Genomic DNA, 22,224 nt, shown 5'->3' with positions numbered 1-22,224 from the left:
AGCCAGGAGTAACCCCTGAGCACCGTCGGGTGTGGTCCACAAACAAAAATAAACAAAATTAATTCAGTTGAAGAGGGATGGTACAATGGGGAGAGCATTTGCCTCGCACATGGCTGGCCCGGGTTCAATCCCTGGTACCCACGAGTCTCTGGAGCCACCAAGAGTGGGCTGAGCATCCAGCCAGGAGTAAGAAGCCCTGAGCACATTTGGGTGTGGCAAAAAAAAGAAAAAGAATTGAATCAGTCTATTAAATATTATCAGCCCCACCATTACGCCCAAGCTGCAATTTAATTGTGCAGTGTAACATTAATCAAAGTTCATACATCAAGATATCATTTATAATTTGGAAAGCTACTGTGCGTAAACAACATTAAGAAATGCATTCCGGGGCCGGAGAGATAGCATGGAGGTAAGGCGTTTGCCTTTCATGCAGGAGGTCATCGGTTCGAATCCCGGCACCCCATATGGTCCCCTGTGCCTGCCAGGAGCAATTTCTGAGCCTGGAGCCAGGAATAACCCCTGAGCACTGCCAGGTGTGACCCAAAAACCAAAAAAAAAAAAAAAAAAAAAAAAAAAAGAAATGCATTCCAGGCGGCCGGAGAGATAGTATGGAGGTGAAGCGTTTGCCATGCATGCAGAAGGACGGTGGTTTGAATCCCGACATCCCATATGGTCCCCCGAGCCTGCCAGCAGCGATTTCTGAGCATAGAGCCAGGAGTAACCCCTGAACGCTGCCGGGTATGACTCCCCCCCCAAAAAAAAATAAAAAGAAAGAAAGAAAAAAGAAATGCATTCCAGCGGCCGGAACCATAGCACAGCAGTAAGATGTTTGCCTTGCACGTGGCAGATCCAAGTTCAATCCTGGGAGTCCCCACATGGGGCCCCGAGCACCTCCTGGAGTAATTCCTAAGTGCAGAGCCAATAGTAACCCCTGAGTATCATTGACTGTGACTTCCCCCCAAAACAATGCATTCCTGGGTTAGAGAGATAATACAGCAGGTAGGAGGGCACCCTGTATAGTACCCAAGCCACACCAGAAGTGATCCCTGAGTGCAGAGCCAGGAGTAAACCCTGAGTACTTCTGGGTGTGATCCCCTCCAAAAAATCGCATTACTGGAACCAGGAAGACAGTACAGTAGGTAAGATACTGCCTTGCCCATGGCTAATCCAGGTTAAATCCATAGCACACCATAAGGTCTTTTGAATATTGTCAGGATCCCAGAATACAAAGCCACAGCACAGTTGAATTGCCCCCCCCCACACACACACACACACAAAAGAGAGAGAAAACTACACTCCTGGGGATAGAGAGCTATCTCAATGGGCTGAGATCATTCTTTGCATGTGGGAGGCTGACGAGATAGCTCAAAGGTGGAGCACATGCTTGGCATGCTCCAGGCCCTGAGTTAAATTCCCCACCGCGGGCCCGGAGAGATAGCACAGCGGCGTTTGCCTTGCACGCAGCCGATCCAGGACCAAAGGTGGTTGGTTCGAATCCCGGTGTCCCATATGGTCCCCCGTGCCTGCCAGGAGCTATTTCTGAGCAGACAGCCAGGAGTAACCCCTGAGCACCGCCGGGTGTGGCCCAAAAACAAAAAAACAAAAAACAAACAAACAAAAAATTCCCCACCGCACTATACAATCCTCCAGCACCAGATGATCTCAGCAGCCCCACATCACCAAGCTCAAACACCAAACTGTCCTATCACTGGGTAAGAATAGCCAGGATTTATCCTAGAACCCCAAAACTGCTGGGGAGCTCCCCTCCAAAAAAGAGATCCCTGGCATCACCAAGGAGCCACCCCCTGAGCACTAAAGCACATCAACAAACACATAAGCACATAAACAAAGGGCAATGTAGGAGCCAGAGTGATAGCACAGCAGTAGAGCGTTTGCCTGGCATGCTGCCGACCTGGGACAGACCCAGGTTCGATCCCGGATCTCATATGATCCCCCTGAGCCTGCCACGAGCGATTTCTGGCACAGAGCCTGGAGTAACTTCTGAGCACAGCCAGGTATGGCCCCAAAACAAAAATAAACAAAGGACAGTGTATTCTGATCCTCCCTCCCAGTGAGCACCTCAATTGGTGTTTGTAGCATTGAAACCTGATGTGTAAACCTCAGTCACAGCAAAAACAATGGGGAAAAAAAGGGAAAAGACAAATTACCAGCATCCCAGAATCTGGCCCCATTTTGTTCTGAACTTCCTCCTCATCACCACTCCCCTTTGCCCTACCTAGGAACACCACTTTGGCTTTTCTTTAACTTTCTGGTTTGCCATCACTCAGCACTGTAGTTCATTTACTCTCTTTCTGAATCTGATGTAAACTCATGCAATAGTGCTCCATTGTATCTCCAGCTTTTTCCTTGGCATCATGTTCGTGAACTTTTTCCTATTTGTGTCTCGGTAGCTGATTCATTTTCATGAATATCCCACAGGCAGTCTTGCATTGCGCTGTTGATGGACATTTGATTGATTGTTTCTGTTTTGCGACTGTTAGGAATAACACTTGTGACTGAGAACATTCTTGCATTTTTATTTTGGGGCTGCACTCGGTACTGAGGGCTTACTCCTGGCTCTGCACTCAGGGGTCACTCCTGGTGGTGTTCAGTGGATTATATGGGATACCAGATATGAAACCTGGGTGAGCCGCATGCAATGCAAGTGTCCTACCCGCTACACTATCTCTCCAGCTCCCTGCATTGTTTTAATAAATGAATGTTTGGGGGCCGGAGAGATAGCATGGAGGTAAGGCATTTGCCTTTCATGCAGAAGGTCATCGGTTCGAATCCCGGCGTCCCATATGGTCCCCCGTGCCTGCCAGGAGCAATTTCTGAGCATGAAGCCAGGAGTAACCCCTGAGCACTGCCGGGTGTGACCCAAAAACCACAAAAAAAATAAAAAATAAAAAAAAATAAATGAATGTTTATATTTCTGTTGCACTATATGGAATTGCTGGACATGAGTAAATTCAGGTTTGGTAGATCTTGCGTGTATTAGTTTCCCGTGACAGATTTAACCAACTGGCACAAATCTGATGGATTAACACAACAGAAATGTATTTTCTCACTGTTCTGGAGGTCATAAGTATAAAATCAATTTTAACGGGCTAGAATCTGGATTGTGAGGGCTGTAACCCCTCCAGAAACTCTGGGAAAGATTTCTTTCTCTCTTCCAACCTCTTCCAACGTAGGCACTGCCAACATTCCTTGGCTTGTAGTTGCATCTTTAATCTCTGCCTCTAAGATTGCATTGCCTCCTCTTCTGTCAAATTTCCATCTTCCTGTTTCATTAGAGTTGGATGATAGTTAGAGCCCACCTGATTAATCCAGGAAAGGATCTTTATCTTAGAATCCTTTGTTAAATCACATTAAAACTCCTATTTTTGGTTACCTAAAATAACATTCACTGTTTGCAGAGATTGAACTGTGGATATCTTTCACTGATATGCTATCAAACTTACTCCTAAAGTGTTCACACCAGTTTACTCTCCTACCAGCCCTGGCTGGGAAGTGGTTTTATTTTGCTTCACATCTCTGTCTATGTCTGATGTTGTCAGACATTTTTTTCCTTTTGATATTTTGTGGGGGGCACACCTGGCTGTGCTCAGGGCTTACTGTGTCAGTGCTTGAGGGACCATATGGGATGCCAGGGATCAAATCCTTGCTGCATGCAAGATAAGTGCCTGCCCACTGTACTGTCTCTCTCTAGCCCTTGTTGTCGGGCACTTTAAATTTGCCAATTAGGTCAGAGATATACTTAAGGCACTTACTTTGCATCCTGCTGACCCTGTTTGAATCCTTAAGCTCCACCAGAGGTTATTCCTGAGCACAGAAACAGAAATAGGGCCAGAGCGGAGGCATAGTGGTAAGGCATTTGCCTTGCACGCGGCTGACCTAGGATGGACCACGGTTCAATCCCTCAGTATCCTATATGGTCCCCCAAGCCAGGAGCGATTTCTGAGCGCATAGCCAGAAATAACCCCTGAGTGTCACTGGGTGTGGCCCCCAAAACAAAACAAAACAAAACAATAACCAGAAATAACCCATGAACACCATTGGATTTGGCCCCCAAGCCCCAAAATAAATAATAATAATAATGTATAATAAATAATAATAAAATTAATGTTCTAATTGGATGGGCAGAAGGTGATAAACCATGGTAGTTTATTTATCTTTTCCCTGATTGATTTCTACTCACATATGTATGTGTGGATGTGCTTATGTGTATGCATGTGGATGTGTGTTTGTGGTGCTGAGGATTCAACCCAGGATCTCCAAGATACAAGGCAAGTGCTTTACCACAGAACCACACCCCAGCCTCCTGTCTCATGCTTGAATGAGGTATATTCAATGGGTGGAGTGAATGGGCAAGAATATTCCAGACAGATGATAGATGCAGAGCAAGTATGAAGGTCTCATGTGTTTCAACAGAATACTTTTATTTTGGGGTCAGAGCGATAGTACTATGGATAGAGCACATTGCATGCGGCCAAACTAGGTGCAATCTCTAGCATGTATGATCACTAGGAGTGATCCTTGAATGAAGAGCCATGAGTAATTCTGAGCACCTCTGGGTGTGGCTCTCCCACCCCTCAAAAGAATACTTTTGGTTTTTATTTTTTGGGCCACATATAGAAGATAGTCCTGACTCATTGTTCAGGAAATCATGTGGTGCTGGGGACTAAATCAGAGCTCTAGTATGAGCAGCCACTACTGCATTTCTGTGCGCCCTCCCTCCAGTCTGTTTGTCAAACATTAGGTTATTAAGACTAAAGAGAATTTCAGAGCGGAAAGATAATGGTAGGGCGTTTGTCTTGCATGCAGCTGATCCAGGATGGACAGTGGTTTGAATCCCTGCATCCCATATAGTCCCCCATGCCTACCAGGAGTGATTTCTAAGTGCAGAGCCAGGAGTAACCCCTGAGCGCCACCGCTGGGTATGACCCAAAAACAAAACAAAAAAGAGACTAAAGAGAATTTCAGGGAGAGAGATTACACAAAATACAAATCAAGGGTAAATGAGATGGTTCAATATAAGGGCACCGAGAGAAGCCAGGTGAGGCAGGAAGTATGGGGGTGATGAGAGGGGCTCTCCACTCAGCAGGGAAGGCCGGGCTCAGCATACAGGATACTGAGTGGTAAACATAGAAGCCAGCAGTGGGTTGTGGTTAAAACCAGGACTTTAAAGTCTGGGGCCCAGGAAGTCCCGTGGGAAACTTGACTCTGCCGCTTTACCAGAGATGACCAACCTGACCTTTCCTCCTACACTCACCACCCCAGCCAATCAGCAGCCACTTAGCAATGTTGTACTTGTATTGTAGCTGCTACAGGGTAAGTCAGAGCCAACCTCTCTGACCAGTTGTGGCTCAGCAGAGGCTGTGATCATTGGAGAGGATTTCTCTTTTCTGTTTTATTTTTGGGTCACATCCAGTAGCGCTCAGGGGTTACTCCTGGCTCTACACTCAGAAATTGCTCCTGGCAGGATTGGGGGACCATATGGGATGCTGGGATTTGAACCACCGTCCTTCTGCATGCAAGGCAAATGCTCTACCCCCATGCTATCTCTCTGGCCCCTGGGGAGGATTTCTTGAAGGGTCCTAGTAGAGGCTGAGGGAGCTCAGATGAGTAGATTCCAACTTTGTTTAGTTATTATTTGGGTTATAGTAGTAGCACTACTACTACCCCAGTAGTGCTCAGGGGGTAATTCCCAGTTTACCGCTCAGGAGTCTACCCTACCCCATGCTCTGGGGACTATGGTGTTGGGGATGGAACCTGGGGCTCTCATGTAACCAACTCACCCATGTGCTGGCCTAGTCCCTATCATATCAGGGCTGAACAGAAAACCTAGGCTTCCTGGGGGTTCTGGTACCTTTTGTTCTTCCTCTAGCAGCCCCTTCCCTCCTGCTTCAAGACCAGCCTCCCCATGGTTTCTAACTTTCACCTATCCTCTCAGCCTTTTTCTTTTCTTCTTTTTTATTTTCCTGGTTGTGAGGCCACACCCGGTGATGCTCAGGGGGGTTACTCCTCGCTTTGGACTTAGGAATTACTCCCCAGGGACCATATGGGATGTGGAGGATCAAACTAGGATTAGCCCTGTGCAAGGCAAGTGCCCCTCCCATTGTACTGACCCCCTCTCAGCCTCTTTCCACTGCATTAGGAACCTTCTTCCTACTCAGCCATCCCCTCCTCTGACTGAGTCTTGAACTTAGTCATCAACTGGGGTGCAAGGTTGCCCCCGCACTCTGTGCCAGATGTCACCTTATTTCCTCCCGCAGAGTTGCTGGTGGGTGCAGGTTCCTTTCTCTAGGGCAGGGCGTGTACTTGGAAGGGGATGTCACTCCTTGAAGGGGGGGGGGACATATCTGCCAAGATGGCAGAGATCAGATTATCCCATGGGAAGTCCCAACCTTTTCTATACTTCCTTCCACCCGTCCTCCTCTCCTCTCCTTCCTTCCTCCTTCCTCTTTTTCTTTCTTTCTTTCTTTCTTTCTTTCTTTCTTTCTTTCTTTCTTTCTTTTCTTTCTTTCTTTCTTTTTTTTTCTTCTTTCTTTCTTTCTTTCTTTCTTTCTCTCTCTCTTTCTCTCTCTCTTTCTCTCTCTCTTCTCTCTCTCTCTCTTTCTCTCTCTTCTCTCTCTCTTTCTCTCTTTCTCTCTCTCTTTCTCTCTCTTTCTCTCTCTCTCTCTCTCTTTCTTTCTTTCTTTCTTTCTTTCTTTCTTTCTTTCTTCTTTCTTTCTTTCTTTTCTTTCTTTCTTTATTTCTTTCTTTCTTTTCTTTCTTTCTTTCTTTCTTTCTTTCTTTTCTTTCTTCTTTCTTTCTTTCTTTCTTTCTTTCTTTCTTTTTTCTTTTTTTTTTTTCTTTTTTTTTTTTTGGTTTTTGGGCCACACCCGGCATTGCTCAGGGGTTACTCCTGGCTGTCTGCTCAGAAATAGCTCCTGGCAGGCACGGGGGACCATATGGGACACCGGGATTTGAACCAACCATCTTTGGTCCTGGCTTGCAAGGCAAACGCCGCTGTTCTATCTCTCCGGGCCCTCTTTTTCTTTTTTTCTTTTTTCTTTTTTTTTTTTTTTTGGTTTTTGGGCCACACCCTGTGACGCTCAGGGGTTACTCCTGGCTATGCGCTCAGAAGTTGCTCCTGGCTTCTTGGGGGACCATATGGGGCGCCGGGGGATCGAACCGCGGTCCGTACTAGGCTAGCGCAGGCAAGGCAGGCACCTTACCTCCAGCGCCACCACCCGGCCCTCTTTTTCTTTTTTTTCGGTGCACCATTCCCGGAGGTACTGCAATACCGGGTCGATGCGCGGAGCGGACGGAGCAAGCTCCTCTTCCGACTCCCAGCTCCAAAAATCCATTTAATATATTGTCCTCGGATAGAGGACGTATCAGATATTAAACTGACAAGAACAGATACTACACTTGATCTTAGCCAAAAGACCCAGAAGCGATTTTCTTTCTTTCTTTCTTTCTTTCTTTCTTTCTTCTTTCTTTCTTTCTTTCTTTCTTTCTTTCTTTCTTTCTTTCTTTCTTTCTTTCTTTCTTTCTTTCTTTCTTTCTTTCTTTCTTTCTTTCTTTCTTCCCTTCCTTCCTTCCTTCCCTTCCTTCCTTCCTTCCTTCCTTCCTTCCTTCCTTCCTTCCTTCCTTCCTTCCTTCCTTCCTTCCTTCCTTCCTTCCTTCCTTCTTTCTTTTCTTTCTTTCTTTTATTCTTTCTTTCTTTCACACAGCCAGCAGTGCTGAGTACTTACTCTTGACCCCATGCTTAGGGTTACTCCTGGAGGTGCTCAGGGAACCCTGCAGAGTACCAGGGATTGAACTGAAGTTGCTTGTGTGCAAGGCAGTTATCCCTGCACTACCTTTCTGGCCCTGGGCCTGCGAACATTTTAACTGAATATACCACAACCCATTGCTTTCTTCTGTTTTCTTCTAGTGCCCTGTGCTCTGAGCCTACCCCCTGCTGTCCAGGACTGGTGCAAGCACTCCCCTGCCTGGCCTTGCTTGGCCTCCTTTGCTGCCCTCTGCAGTCAGCACCAAAGCTGGACCCTCCTATCTCTCTCACTAGTGCTCCAGTGGTCAGGGTGTAGTCAGGAGACAGAAAGGACTGCAGCTGGGACTTGCTGGGACTTGGATACTAAGTTGATAAAGGGGCTATTTGGCAGAGCTGTGGATAGGGTGGGGGAACCTCTCAGGGAGGGGAATGAGAATGTATGGTGGACCGTGGTGGTGAGGAAAGGAATCCACATTGCTGCTGTCTGTGGAGAGACTGTGACTACTATATGAGAGGCCCTAGAGATGGGAGGGGCACAATTATTCCAGATCCGTGGCACTGCCATAGAGCTGAGAGCAAAGGAAAAATCCAGACTGGGCCAAAGAGATAGTACAGAAATTAGGGTGCTTACCTTAAAAGGCAGCTGAGGTTTTTTTTGGGGGGGCCACACCCGGCAGTGCTCAGGGGTTACTCCTGGCTGTCTGCTCAGAAATAGCTCCTGGCGGGATTCGAACCAACCACTTTTGGTCCTGTGCTATCTCTCCAGGCCCTACCCTGCCTTCTTGAGTCCTGATACCCAGTTCTGCCTCATCCACCAACTCTGTGGGAGATTGGCTCAAATTGGGGGACCATAGCATGTGGGAACCACTCCAGCTACTCAGTCTTTCCCTATCAGTGTCTGGCCTCAGTGCTTAGGGATCATTTTTGGTGGTATAGTAGATTGAATTGGAATTGAATGCCTGAAAGGCAAGAGCCCTATGGACTGTACTATCTCTCCAGCCCCTACAATTATTATTTATTTTTGATTTTTGGGTCACATTCAGCTATGCTTAGGGGTCACTACTAGCTTTGCACTCAGGAATTACTCCTGCCTCTGCTCTGAGGACCATATGGAATCAAACCCTAGTTAACTGCATGCAAGACTATCTGTACTATCACTTAGGCCTCCTCCTACAATTATTTGTTAACATTTTTTAGTCACCATGATTTGTAATATTTTTAATTTTCATGCACATAGTATTTTATCATATACCTTCTAGCAGACTATTTACTTCTCTCCACTAGTCCTCTCCAATTATCTCTTATTCTTGGTAAGCTCAGTTCTGTAGATAAGTTCTTAGGTCCTGGTATTACTGATGGCCTGTTAGTCCCATACTGTTTATTTATATCCCACATATAAAAGACCATTCTTTATCTGTCTTCCTTCTTACAGGCACAGGCTCCTCTGTCAATGTGGTCCCCTTCAGCTCCATCCATGTAGTAGCAATTTGTATGATTTAATCTTTTTTTTTTTTTTTGGTTTCTGGGTCAAACCCGGTAGTATTCAGGGTGTACTCCTGGTTCTACACTCAGAAATCGCTCCTGGAAGGCTCAAGGGATCATATGGGTTGCTGGGTTTTGAACCACCAACCTTCTGCATGCAAGGCAAATGCCCTACCTCAATGATATCTCTCCGGCCCCTCATCTTTTTTCTTTTTCTTTCTTTCTTTTTTTTTTATAGCTAAGTAGTGTTTTATTGTGTGTATGTGCCATATTCTGTTCTTGGATATTTGGACTGTTTCCAGATTTTTTTTGGGGGGGGCCACACCTGGTGACGCTCAGGGGTTACTCCTGGCTATGCGCTCAGAAATTCCTCCTGGCTTGGGAGACATATGGGACCTGGGGGATTGAACTGTGATCTGTCCTAGGTTAGTGCTGGCAAGGCAGACACCTTATAACTAGTGCCACCGCTTTGGCCCACAGCCACAGTTCTTGAAAGAACAAGTATGCATTAGGATTCTGTAACTTAGAGCAATGCAATACCCTCCTGCCAAGGCAAGCAAATACTGTATTGGGAGGCAATGAAGATGGGGCTCTCAGGGAAGGAAGGAACAAGACTCTGAAAGAGTGTGAGACAAGGGCAGGGAAGGGTTGAGGATGGACTGGGTAGATCTCAGTGGGCAACAGGAAACTGCTCTGCCTTGCTCCCAGACCCCTCTGTCACATCAGCACAATTCACATTGCAGAGAGTACTTGGATGTATTTGGTGTAGTAGACATTACATGGCCTGTGGCTTGATGGGTCCATGGAATCATTGGTCAGCCAGGGCCTTCCTCAGAGAAAAACCAGAGAGAATTTTGCATAGATAGGGAAAAGGGCTGTGGAGTAGATGGAGGCCATGTATCCATATGTGAGAGGGGGTGGGCCCAGTTTAGCAACCCCCAACTTTCTCATGCAGTCAAGTCTCCAATCATGCAACTGTATGAGTCTAGTTGATTGGTGCCTTTTCTTGTCAACTCCAAAGATATTTTTTAAGAATATTTGTGTGTGTGTGTGTGTGTGTGTGTGTTTTTGGGTCACACAGGGAGAGCTTAATGATGACTCCTGACTCTGTGCTCAGAGGTCATTCCTGGCAGGGTTTGGGGAACTTTCTGTGGTGCTGAGATCAAACTGAGGTTGGTGCAGGCAATCCAAGTGCTTTATATCTCTGTTCTATCTCGCTGATCTCCCAAGAACATTTCCGATCTTTATCTGTAGTTGTTTTTCCTTGTCCTTGTTTGGGACGCACACATGCACACACACACACACACACACACACACACACACACACACACACACACACAATGTGCGTTAGCCATTGCAGCTATCACCAGCAGGGCCCTTCATCTGCAGTTTTGATATCTATTGACCAGTGATCCTCCTACCCTTACGGCTTGGAAATATTTCCTTCCTTGATTTTTTGGGGGGGTTTTGGGCCACTCCCAGTGACACTCAGGGGTTACTCCTGGCTATGCAATCAGAAATTCTCTGGCTGGAGGGACCATATGGGACGCCGGGGAATCAAACCCAGGTCCATTCTGGTTCAGCTGCATGCAAGGCAAACACTCTACCACTGTGCTAGCTCCAGCCTCTCCTTCCTTGATATTTTGCATAACAAAGCAATCCCCCAAATATAGCATCTGGAAACAACTCTAACCACTTAGCTGGGAGGGAATATGTGTGCACTCCATGTGTATAGGTGGTTGGGATAGCATGATGAGAGAGAATAGGAGACATCCTCACACACAGAAGTTGGAAATTTGGGCCCTTTGTATAATGTAACCGGAGTGTGACTACCTTTCATTCCTGCCACCATATTCCACTTATGAGACTAGGTCAACCTCTTCAGGTCAGGAGTCACATGAGGATGGGGGACCCTTTCAACCTCCACCAGTAGCACACTCATGAATCTCATTCCTCCCTGCCATCTTCTCAGATACACAAAGGGCTAGTGTTTATTTCTGTTTTTAATCTCAATCTCACTTCAAGACAGGCCTCTTTCCTAGAGCCTTCTTTAGCCCAAAGCTCTTCCAAAGAGATACCACTCAAGTCAGCTACACTCTGGGTTTTCCTCCTCCTCCTCCTTCTTCTTCTAAGTTTGACAAGGTGTTTGAAATGCTCTTGGCTCTGTGTTCCGGGTTCACTCCTGATTATGCTTAGGAGACTATGTTGTGCCAACGATTGAATTTGGGCTGACCATATCTAAGACAAATGCAAAGCAAGCACCTTAACTCTTATTTGTTTTCTCTCCAGCCCCTCGAAAAGGACTTTTAAGAGCTGGTTGTGGCCCTAATATGCAAGGAGGCAGATCAGATTGGATGGAGAAGTCTTTATGATATTTAGAAAAGGGCTTATGAGAGGGGTGCTGTGATGGGAGAGGCCTGGCTTCCATCTCCAGCGACAAACTTGGGACTGTGCCTTCGTAATCAGCAATGCAGCTCTCCTGCCACCAGGGGGCAGTAGTTACATGGAGTCCGTACCGGAGGGATTCTTCTAAGTAGGTTTGAACTCAGCGGTGAACAGAGCTCAGGGACAGTGGAGCGTTGTCCCCTTCTTACTTGAAAGGAACATGGGAAACGTTCTGGAAAGGAGATGGGTGGGTGTGGGGGGCAGAATACTGGTCTGGAAAGACAGCAATACCCAGTTCAGTTTTTCTGGATTCACAGTTGAGTTTTGTGGGCCTTTGGGATATAGATGGAGTTTATGTAGTTTGTCACAGGGTTTCCCAGGCAGTACTCAGTGGGCCCAAGGGCCACTTCTGGTAATACTCTGCCCAGTAGATTGGGCCTGTTGGCTCATTTTTCAGGCCTGGTGTTGTGAGGCTGCTAGGCGTCCCTGACCAGGTGCAGGGGGCCACTTGCATTACCTTAGAATTGCCCTGGGGTAATGCAATTCTGGGGCTCTAAGTAGGGGCCTCGAGCATGCTGGACACATTCTTCAACCTTTGCACTCTCTCCAGTTTGAGAATTTTACCTCTGAACCTTGGTGTTCTCTGCACCCACCCTAAACATACTAAAACTTTCACAGGACCCACCTGGCTCCAAATGAAAGTCCTTTCGGGGGAATATGCCCTCAAGTTATGTCTCATCTTGAATATTCCCTTATCACAGAAACCTCTGGCCACAGCCCCTTCACCTCTAGAAGTCGAAGGGAGGACTCTGGAGACCTGGTGTGTGGGTGTGTCTATTCTTGAGGCCTTAGTGTCACTTAAGCCACATCCAAGTGTAAATCTTGGGTGGCACATGCCAGCATCAGTGCTGGAAGTGAAGCCCCAGGCTTTATAATTCCCAGATTCCCTCTTTTTCCTTTATTCCCATGCCCCTTTCAGTTCTTTCCAGTGACAACTCATTTCTTGTTGCCACCATTCATCTCTGAGTAAACTGCACGGAAAGGGAACCCTGCATGAATGGCTCCTTCTGAACATACCTTTATTTTATTTTTATTTTTATTTTTTTCCATACCTTATGGTACTCAGGGCTTATTCCTGGGCTCTATGTTCAGGAATCACTCCTGGCGATGCTCAGGGGGCCATATGGGGTGCTGGGGAGTGAACCAAGGTCAGCTGCCTGAAAGGCAAACACCTTTCCTCTGTATTATCACTCTGGCCCCTGCATATAGCACTTGGCTTTAGAAATTTGTCTGTGTTGTTGCAATCAGCAAATGTGTGTTTGCTGTTGGTATTCCCCAGATGAGGGTCTCTGTGCCGCTCCCCTCAGGGACCACATCTTGCAGTAGAGTCTGACTGTGCTGATCAGTCAGTAATGCATCAAGGGAACAATGGGTTCAAGAGTCCATGAGGGTGGTGGAGGAAAAGATGTGATATGTGGGGCAGGAGCTATGGCACGGCAGGTAGGGCATTTGCTTGCACGTGACCAACCTGAGATTGACCCAGGTTTGATCCCTGGCATCCCATATAGTCCCCTAAGTCTGCCAGAAGTGATTTCTGAGCAGAGCCAGAAGTAACCTCAGAGCCCTCTGGGTGTGGCCCAAAACAAAACAAAGATGTGATATGAGAAGCCCCCCTCCCCCACTCTGCAATGTCTTCTCCAAAACCCTGCAGGCTCCAGCCCTGGCACCTCTGTCTTCTCTGAACTTCCCCCTCAGGTTCATCACTCCCCATTTATTACTGGTCTCAGCACACTCCACCCCCAATCAGCTGCCCACTCCAGCCTCCTCCTGGGCTTTGAAAGTCTTTTTGTCCTGGAACCTTCACCTCCCTCAGGCTGCAGTTTCCCCAGGACTCTCTCATCAGGGGCCCCCACACTTACCCTGTCCTGGCGCTGATACCTCTTTCTCTGTGCTTCTGGGGGCCCTTTGTCTTGAGATCAGTTTTTAGGATGATGGAGGGAGCTGTCTGCCCCTCTCTGAGGAGCCAGGTCATGATTTCTTTTCTCCCCTGTGTTCTGTTTGCCTTTATTTGTGGGGGGGGGTGTCTATATCCGGCTACACTTAGGGCTTATTCCTGACTCTGTGTCCAGGAGTCACTTCTGGTGGGGATCAGAGGACCATGATTAGCTGAATACAAGACAAGTGCCTTAACTCTGTGCTATCTCTCTGGCTCTCTATCCTGCTTTCTGTTGGTCTCCTTCACCCCCAAACACCTTTCCTGAGTGGTCCTGGGAGAGACGCCCTAGAAATCTCCTCTCTCTTGGCTTCCTCCCTCCATATCTCACTCCTCCAGTCCCTTTCCTTTTCCTCCTATTCCCCAGTTGGCTCCACAAATCTCCCTCTCCCTTCCTCCCAGCTACCCTCTTTCTCCACCTCCCCTATTCTCTTCCTGTTTAAGAATAACTCCAGGGGCCGGAGAGATAGCATGGAGATAAGGCCTTCTGCCTTTCATGCAAAAGGTCATCAGTTCAAATCCCCGTATCCCATTTGGTCCCCCGGGCCTGCCAGGAGCGATTTCTGAGCATAGAGCCAGCAGTAACCCCTGAGCAATGCCAGGTGTGACCCCCCCCCCAAAAAAAAATAACTACACATCCCTTTTCTTTTATTCCACGTCTAATTCCACTTCTCTCCTTCCCCTCCTTCCTATACTCTCTGTATTTTCAGGGCTGTAAGGAAGAAACAAGCCTTATTGTACGTGCACACACACATGCATGCATATAGACATATGCATGATTTCTGAACACTGAGCTAGGAGTAAACCTTGAGCACTGCTGTATATGGTCCTAAAACAAGCAAGCAAGAAAGTTGGGACTGGAGCAATAGTTCAGTAGATAGAACATTTGCCTTGAATGTGGTTGACCTGGACTTGATTTCATGCTTCCCACATAGTTCTCTGAGCCTAGAGTGATTTCAGAGTGCAGACCCTTGAGCATCATCAGGTGTGGTCCAAAAATAAGAGAGGAGAGAAAAATAAAAAGGAAGGAAGGGGCATATGCAGTGAGGACCTGGTGCATAAGTGCATCTCTCCCTTTGTTAGACTTACCACATTAAAGGCAGCCAGGCTATCTGGAACTTCCTAAAAGGGCCCTTTGGGAAACAAGGAGAGCACTCATGTTCTCCCAGTGGGATTGTGACTGTTGGGTGGGCCCTTGAGGGCATTTGAGACCATGGGCACCCAGGACCAGCAGAGTGATCAACTGGGGCATCACCAAAAGGGTTTAATAATTAGAAACTGCTCTCTTTTTTTTTGGGGGGGGGGAGATCTCTCCCAGGCAGTGCTACCCTAGAGAGTGTGAAAGGATGCCTATTTATTTATTTATTTATTTATTTATTTATTTATTTATTTATTTATTTACTTTTGGGTCACACCCTGCAGCACTCTGGGGTTACTCCTGGATCTATGCTCAGAAATCACTCCTAGGGGCCAGAGACATAGCACAGCGGTAGTTTGCCTTGTATGCAGAAGGACTGTGGTTCGAATCCTGACATCCCATATGGTCCCCAGAGCCTGCTGGGGGCAAGTTCTGCTTGTTTTTTGTTTTGTTTTGTTTTTTGGGCCACACCCAGCGTTGCTCAGGGGTTACTCCTGGCTGTCTGCTCAGAAATAGCTCCTGGCAGGCACGGGGGAGGGGGGGGCATATGGGACACAGGGATTCTAACCAACCACCTTTGGTCCTGGATCGGCTGCTTGCAAGGCAAACACTACTGTGCTATCTCTCCGGGCCCTGGGGGTGAGTTCTGAGTGTAGAGCAGGAGTAACCCCTGAGCGCTGCCGGGTGTGACCCAAAAACCAAAACAAGAAAAAAAGAAATCACTCCTGACAGGCTCGGGTACCATATGACCATAAGAGATGCCGGGATTTGAACCACCATCCTTCTGCACACAAGGCAAATGCCCTACCTCCATGCTATCTCTCCAGCCCCCAGGATGCCTCTTTATATGCATGCACCTCTCATTGACACAAACTGGATATGCTGAGCATATTTTCTTGTGCTTCTTGGCCATTTTTATGTCTTGTAGGAATATGTACGCAAACTCTTTAGAATAATTTTGGGCTGTTTTTTATATTCAATACCCAGGGGTTACCCTTGGCTCTGCACTCAGTAATCAGTTCTGGCAACTTCAGGGGACCATATGGGATACTGAAGATTAAAGCTAGGTCGCTGCATGCAAGGCAAACTCTATACCCTCTGTACACTTGATCTAACCCTAGAATAATTTGGTTTTGTTTGTTTGTTTGTTTTTGTTTTTGGGTCACATGCAGCGGCACTCAGGGGTTACTCCTGGCTCTGTGCTCAGTAATTGCTCCTGGCAGGCTTGGGGGACCATATGGGATGCTGGGATTCAAACCACCAATCTTCCTGCGTGCAAGGTAAACACCCTACCACTGTGCTATCTCTCTGGCCCCTAGAATAATTTTTTGATACTGTGGTTTTTTTTTTTTTTTTTTTTTTTTTTTGGTTTTTGGGTCACACCCGGCAGTGCTCAGGGGTTACTCCTGGCTCCATGCTCAGAAATTGCTCCTGGCAGGCACGGGAGACCATATGGGACGCCGGGATTTGAACCGATGACCTTCTGCATGAAAGGCAAACGCCTTACCTCCATGCTATCTCTCCGGCCCTTGATACTGTGTTTTGAAAGGCCTTTAAAATTTTCATTTCTGGAGCCATAAATATAAGTGGGTATGAAGCGTACCTTGCACATGGTTGACCAGGGTTTTATCTCTGGCATCTCATACAGTCCCCTGAGCACCACCAGGAGTGATTCCTGAGCTCAGAGTCATGTAACCCCTGAGCACTGTCAAGTGTGGCCCCAGACTAAAACCAAAATTTTTCACCGGCCTCTGAATCATTTGGGGGGGTGTTTAGGCCACACCTGGTGACGCTCAGGGGTTACTCATGGCTATGCACTCAAAAATCGCTCCTGGCTTGGGGGACCATATGGGATGCCGGGGATTGAACTCAGGTCCGTCCTGGGTCAGCTGTATGCAAGGCAAGTGCCCTACTGCTCCAGCCCCGACCCTGAATCTTTTTTAAAATAATAATAAAAAAAAAACCTTTGGGCCCAGAGAGATAGCACAGTGGCGTTTGCCTTGCAAGCAGCCGATCCAGGACCAAAGGTGGTTGGTTCGAATCCCGGTGTCCCATATGGTCCCCCGTGCCTGCCAGGAGCTATTTCTGAGCACACAGCCAGGAGTAACCCCTGAGTACCGCAGGGTGTGGCCCAAAAACAAAAAAACAAAAAACTTTTTTTTTTTTTTGGTAATCACTCAAGTGCTCAGAAGGCCTATTGCTCAGGAACCCTTCCAGCCATTCTTATTCATATGGGCTGGTAGTTCAATGCAGGGATTAGAGGCATGAAGCTACTTGGGCTCTGTGATGCTGGGAATTTCTCAGCCTACCCAGTGGGGCTCAGGGCCTCTAGTGCTGCAACCAGCAGGGCTCAGGGGACCGTGTGGTGCTGGGCATCAAACCCAGGATGGAATATATACTAAACAAACACCCTCACCCCTGTAGTATCTTCTGGCTCCAGGAGATACCCCCCTCTCTTTGGTTTTTGGGCCACACTCAGCTGTGCTCTGGAGTTACTCCTGACTCTGCTCTCAAGGTGGGCTCAGGAAACTCTATGGAATGCTGGGAATTAAACCCGGGTCAGTGCATGGAAGGCAAGCACATCCCCATTGTACAGTTGCTCAGCCTGAGAGACCCGCTCTTTTAGAATGAGCACTGCATCCCTCTCACTGTCCAGTAAACAACTAAGCCAGCAATGTAGTGTGCACTTGCTGTATACATCACTATTTGTACTTGGTTAAGGGGTACTCCCCCCACTCCATACACACTTGGACCACATAGGTGATGGGGAGATACAGCAGGACCCCGTGCACTGTCCACTCCAGAATTGCCTCCCTCCAGGGGTGTGCTGAGTGTACTTCCTGCAGGGAAGGGGGCCCTGCAGCTCCTTCCAGGCCCGGGGTGGGGTGACCCCCTGTGTGGTTTCCACACGCTCCTTTTGCATTACCTCCTGCTAGCCGTGGGGTGCCTTTATACGCAAATAGAGTGGGTGGTTTTGTATTGGTTTGCGTCCTATTTGGTATGCACTCTCTCGGGTGGTCTTCAGAACCAGCTTTGGGAGGCGGCTATCTAAGGCACACGGTCATTAGGTTCGCGGGGCTACATCTCCGGCTAGGCCTTCGCCCTTTCCAGCGAACCTCCCAGCCTTCTCTGTGCGGTGTAGTGTAGGGTCGGGCCTGCTCCGTGAAGGGGTCGTCGCGGTTCAGTCTCTCCCGCACGCGCAGCATCAGCCCCCGTCCCTGCTTTGCGCCCCCACGGGGCAGTGTTCCTTGAATTTCGTTGTGCTCTGCGCGGTGCGGTCCCGCGGGGACACTGTGCGCAGCGCTGTGGGTCGCGGGGTCGCTCCGTGCGCTCCGGGCTCTTGGACTTATTTTGTTCGCTCGCGAGGGAGATAGGTAGGTGTTTCCCGTATTTATTTCTACCATGTACGGGCAGCATCGACCCTGGGAGCCTGCCCTGTACACGTGGGCAGTTAGTGATTCTCGTGTCTCGCTCCCACACACGTCGCAAGGGTCCCGTGTGCCCACTCAGGCCGCCGGGCCGGCCGCGCGGGTAACAAAGCGATTGGTGGTTGCAGCAGCCGAGCCGAGCCAAGCCGAGCCGAGCCCGCGCCGCGCGCTCCCGGGCCTTCCTCTGCCGCCGCCCTCCTCCCGCCAGCCCCCGCCCCGGCCCGGGTACCACTTGCAGCCCCATTCTCCTCCCCGCACCTCTGAGACCCTGCCGGCAGGGGGCGGCAGCGGCTGCGGGAGCCTCGTGCCATTCCCTCACTCCCTGCCTGGCCCAGGATTTCATCCCCTCTGGGCCCCCTTTCCCGGTGGTGCTTACGGAATAGGCACTGTCCTCCTCTCTCCAGTCCCCTCCTGGTTCCTTGCTGGGACAGGGGACCCATCACCACTGTTCCTTCTGCCTTCATTACTTGTCCACCACCACCCCACCCCCACTCTTTCTTGCAGTATCTGACTCTGACTTGCATCTCCAATGGGTCTCTGCCCCCAGGAGCCCTCTTGTATCTGTCTGACTCCTTATCCTCTGTCCTTCTGTCCCTCTGTCTTTTTAAGTGTTTCCCGGCCTGGCTCAAGCTTCTCCATCCTGTCTCGCGTGTCTCTTGCAATCTCCACGTTTTGTGTCTTTTCCTGTCTCGGTCTCTGTGTCTCTGTTTGCCCATCCTTTTGTGTCTGTCTCTGTCTCAGTCTCTATCTTTTTGATCTCTGTTGGTGTCCTGCGGTTTTGGATTCCATCTGTCTGGTGTTCTCCTTAATCTCTTTCTTTGTCTTGCGTGCTGCCCGTCTCTCACCTCTGTGTGTCTCTGCGTATCCATCTCCCAGTCTCTGTACCCCTCTGGCTCTCTCTGACCTCTTTATCTCCTCACTACACATGGTTGTCTCTGTCTCTGATTTTGTGTCTCATCTCTATCTCTGATCTCAGTGTCTCCATCTGCTTTTATCTCTGTCTCTTATCTCAGGGTCTCCATCTCTGCCTGTCTCTGATTCAGGGTCTCCATCTCTGTCTCAGTCTCTCTGTCCCAGCCTTGGTATATCCATCTCTGCCTATCTCTGTCTCGGTGTTTCCATTTCTCTCTGTCTCTGTCACTTGCTATTTCCATCTCTGCCTATCTCTGTCTCTGATATTGGTGTCTCCATCTCTGCCTGTCTCTCATCATGAGGTCTCAGTCCTTCTCTGTGTCCACACAGTCCCTTGTTGCTGTTCCTGGCTCTTCATCTCTCTCTCCCCGCAAGAACTCTTCTCCCTGTCTCTTTGTCTCTGCTGTCTCTGTGGTTCCAGAGACCACTCTGCTACCCACTCGCCTTGCAGGGTCCTGTGTGCCTCGGGATGTCTCTGGCATCTCTCTGACTCTGGCACCCCTTCTCCCTAGGCCCCAGGGCCTCTCCCTGCCTGTGGTTCCTCGAGGCCGAACTGTCCCAGCTGCTCCCCTCACTTTGACCCTGTGCGCCCAGATTTTGCATATCTCTGGCTATCTCTGGGTCTGGCCATCTCTTTGTCTCTCCGTGTGTCTTTTCCTGTCTCTGTGTTCTCCCATCTCCCTGGTCTCTATCTCTGTACCTCAGGGCTGAGAGGTCTCTCCCTGCCTCGGAATCCCCCTATGCTCCTCACTGTCCCCTTTTGCTGCTGTATCTTTCCAAGAATCTCTACAGCTCGCATGTCTCTGTGTCTCTGTATGTCTCTGGGCTCTTCCCGTCTCTGTGTCCGCCTCTGCTCCCTGCCCCTCCTCCCTTCCCTCGCGAGCGCCTCTCTCCGCTCCCGCGCGTCTCTCGGTCTCTGCGTGTCTCGCGGTCTCTGCGCGTCTCTGTGGCTCTCAGGCCTCTCCCTGCCTCCGTGTCCCCTGCCTCCCCGCCCTCTCCCTCTCCCGCGCTCCCCCCGCGCTCCCTCGCTCGCGCTCTCTCTCTGAGCATCCTTGGGCCCGGGGTTGCCATGGGGACAAGGTGGGAGCCGGGGATGGCGCGCGCCTGGGCTCGCGCCGGCAGCTCAGGCGAGGAGCAGCGGCCAGAGCAGCGCCAGCAGCAGGCAGCGAGCGGGCGCGGGAGCGGGAGCGGGAGCGGGGGCAGCGTTGGCGGCGGCGGCTCCTCCTCGGCCATCCCCTCGGAGCCGTGCCGCTGACGCGCATGGCGAAGACAGCGGCGCCTACCGATGGGAGCAGCGGTAAGGCAAGGCGGCGCGGCGCAGCCGGGCGGGCGGGCAGCCTCCTCCTCTCCCCAGCTCGCCTGCGCGCCGCCCGCCCGCCCTCCCTTCCTCCCTCTCCCCTCGCAGCCCCTGCCCGCCCGCCCGCGCCGCGCTCGCCCTTCCATTTAAAAATCTTTAAAACTTTGCATATTAATATCTGCGCTTTGCATAATCTGACCCGCGCTTTATTGATTGCAAGAAGCTTAATGCAGCCGGCTCGGCCTATTGCAGAGGGCTCTCCGGGCGGGGAGCCGGGCGGGCGCCGCGCGCTGCGCACCGCGCTCCGGCAGCCGCGGCACCGGCCCTCTCGCCTCCCCTCCGGGCGCCCGGTAGCGGGGCTTTGCCCCTGGCTGGGTATTTTTTATTATTTGGGGAGTGTGTGGGGGTGTGTTGTGTGTGTGTGCGGGGGGGGGGGGATGGCTTGCTGTCGACGACAGGAAGAGAACCGAAGGAGAGATGTGCGTGGAGGTCGAGGGGGATGGGAAGGAATGGGTCCGAAGAGGAGGTGAAGGGGGAGAAAAAAAGGGGGATAAGGGGCAAGAAGGATGGGAAAAGGCGAGGCGTGGAGGGAACAGCAGCGGGCTTAGAGCGCAGCCGACTGAGGCCGGAGAGATGAGACAGAGAAGAGAAAGGAGGGAGGCGATCGGGCGCAGAGAAAGAATCGGGCTTGGCCGGAGCTGGCGGAGAAGACCCGCGCTGGGCACCGGCCGTAGCCACCCCAGGTTGGGGGGCGGACGGAGGTGGGGAAAGAAAGGAAAAAAGGGGGATGGAAATAAAATATCTCGGAGCGGGGCCACTAGATACAAAAAGCAGCGGACAGACGGCGAGGGGGGCGGCACTCGATCCGCTGGCTTCGGGGCTCTGGAGAGGCTCTAGGGCTGGGCAGGGCGGGATCCCCGTTTGGACCCTGGGTTTGGGGCAGGAACTGGCCGGGGAGAAAATGAGGCAAGAGGGGGCCGGGGCTGGCGGCGGTGCCTATTTCCCGCCTTGGCTGGGGGTGTGGGGGCCGGTGTAGTGTGAGGAGGAGGAGGAGGAGGAGGAGGAGAAGGCGGCGGCTGGTGCTGCTGTGAGGCTCCAAGGCAAGCAGGGTGCTGGGGGGAGAGGTAAGAGGGCTCTGGAGCGAGCATGGGGGAGGGGTGGAAACGAGGAGCCCGAGAAGGGACCGGGGTGCTCCGGGCTGCCGAAAGGGGGGGAAGGCAAGAGCAGCCCGGATGGGCACCTAGAAGCCGCAGCAGTTCGGGCAGGAGCAGGCAGCAGCACTCAGGGCCAGGAGTGGTGTTGGGGAGCCAGTGTGCACCCCTCAGCATTCTGGGCAAAGTCTGTAACTTGGGGAACCCCTTTGGCTGCCTACACCTGTCTCTCCACTGTCTCCTCTTTTCTTCCTCTCTTGTCCTTCCTCCGTTCCTGTCCCTCCATCTCCTGGGCCTGCTTCTCTTTCTCTCAATTCCCAGTTTCTCCATCTCTTCCTCTTTGCCCCAGGGCCCACCTCCCCTAGTTTTTCTTCCCCCATCTTTTTTCTTTCCACCTTCCCTTCCATTTTCTCCCTTTTCCCTCCCCCTTTCTCCTTTTCTTTCCCTCTCCTCCCTGCCACTCATCTTCCTTGTCCCTGTCCTGCAGTCCCCTCCCTCAGTTTCATTTATTCATCACTTTGTAGCATTGGCATGACAGGGAGAGGGGTTCGGAGGAAAGATGAGAAACCCCCCAAGTTCCCAACAGCACCTTCCCGCCATTCCACACCCCTACCCCCATGCATTTCCATGCCTCTTCTCCCCCTGCTTTGAGCCTAGGTCTGTCCTGGAGGCT

General features: G+C 50.2%; 2 protein-coding genes and 1 non-coding gene across 3 annotated transcripts in view; 1 reads left to right on the top strand and 2 right to left on the bottom strand.

Annotated features, from left to right (window-relative positions):
- The window catches only part of CIC (capicua transcriptional repressor), a 356,202-nt gene that overhangs the window by 101,932 nt on the left and 232,046 nt on the right, over window positions 1–22,224 (bottom strand). The window lies entirely within an intron of this gene.
- On the bottom strand, window positions 7,259–7,449 carry LOC126028901 (U2 spliceosomal RNA). Its single transcript, XR_007502586.1, has one exon. It is a non-coding gene; the product is annotated as a U2 spliceosomal RNA (small nuclear RNA).
- POU2F2 (POU class 2 homeobox 2) overlaps window positions 20,298–22,224 on the top strand; it is a 68,083-nt gene continuing 66,156 nt past the window's right edge. The window contains exon 1 of the mRNA XM_049787158.1: window positions 20,298–20,400. Within this exon, the coding sequence (XP_049643115.1) occupies window positions 20,364–20,400 (37 nt within the window). The 5' untranslated portion in view covers window positions 20,298–20,363. The remainder of the gene's footprint in view (window positions 20,401–22,224) is intronic.

This window comes from Suncus etruscus, chromosome 14, assembly GCF_024139225.1.
Source record: "Suncus etruscus isolate mSunEtr1 chromosome 14, mSunEtr1.pri.cur, whole genome shotgun sequence".
Lineage (NCBI taxonomy): Eukaryota > Metazoa > Chordata > Mammalia > Eulipotyphla > Soricidae > Suncus > Suncus etruscus.
Note: the sequence above shows the minus strand (reverse complement) of the source record. Positions and strands in the feature narration are given on the sequence as shown.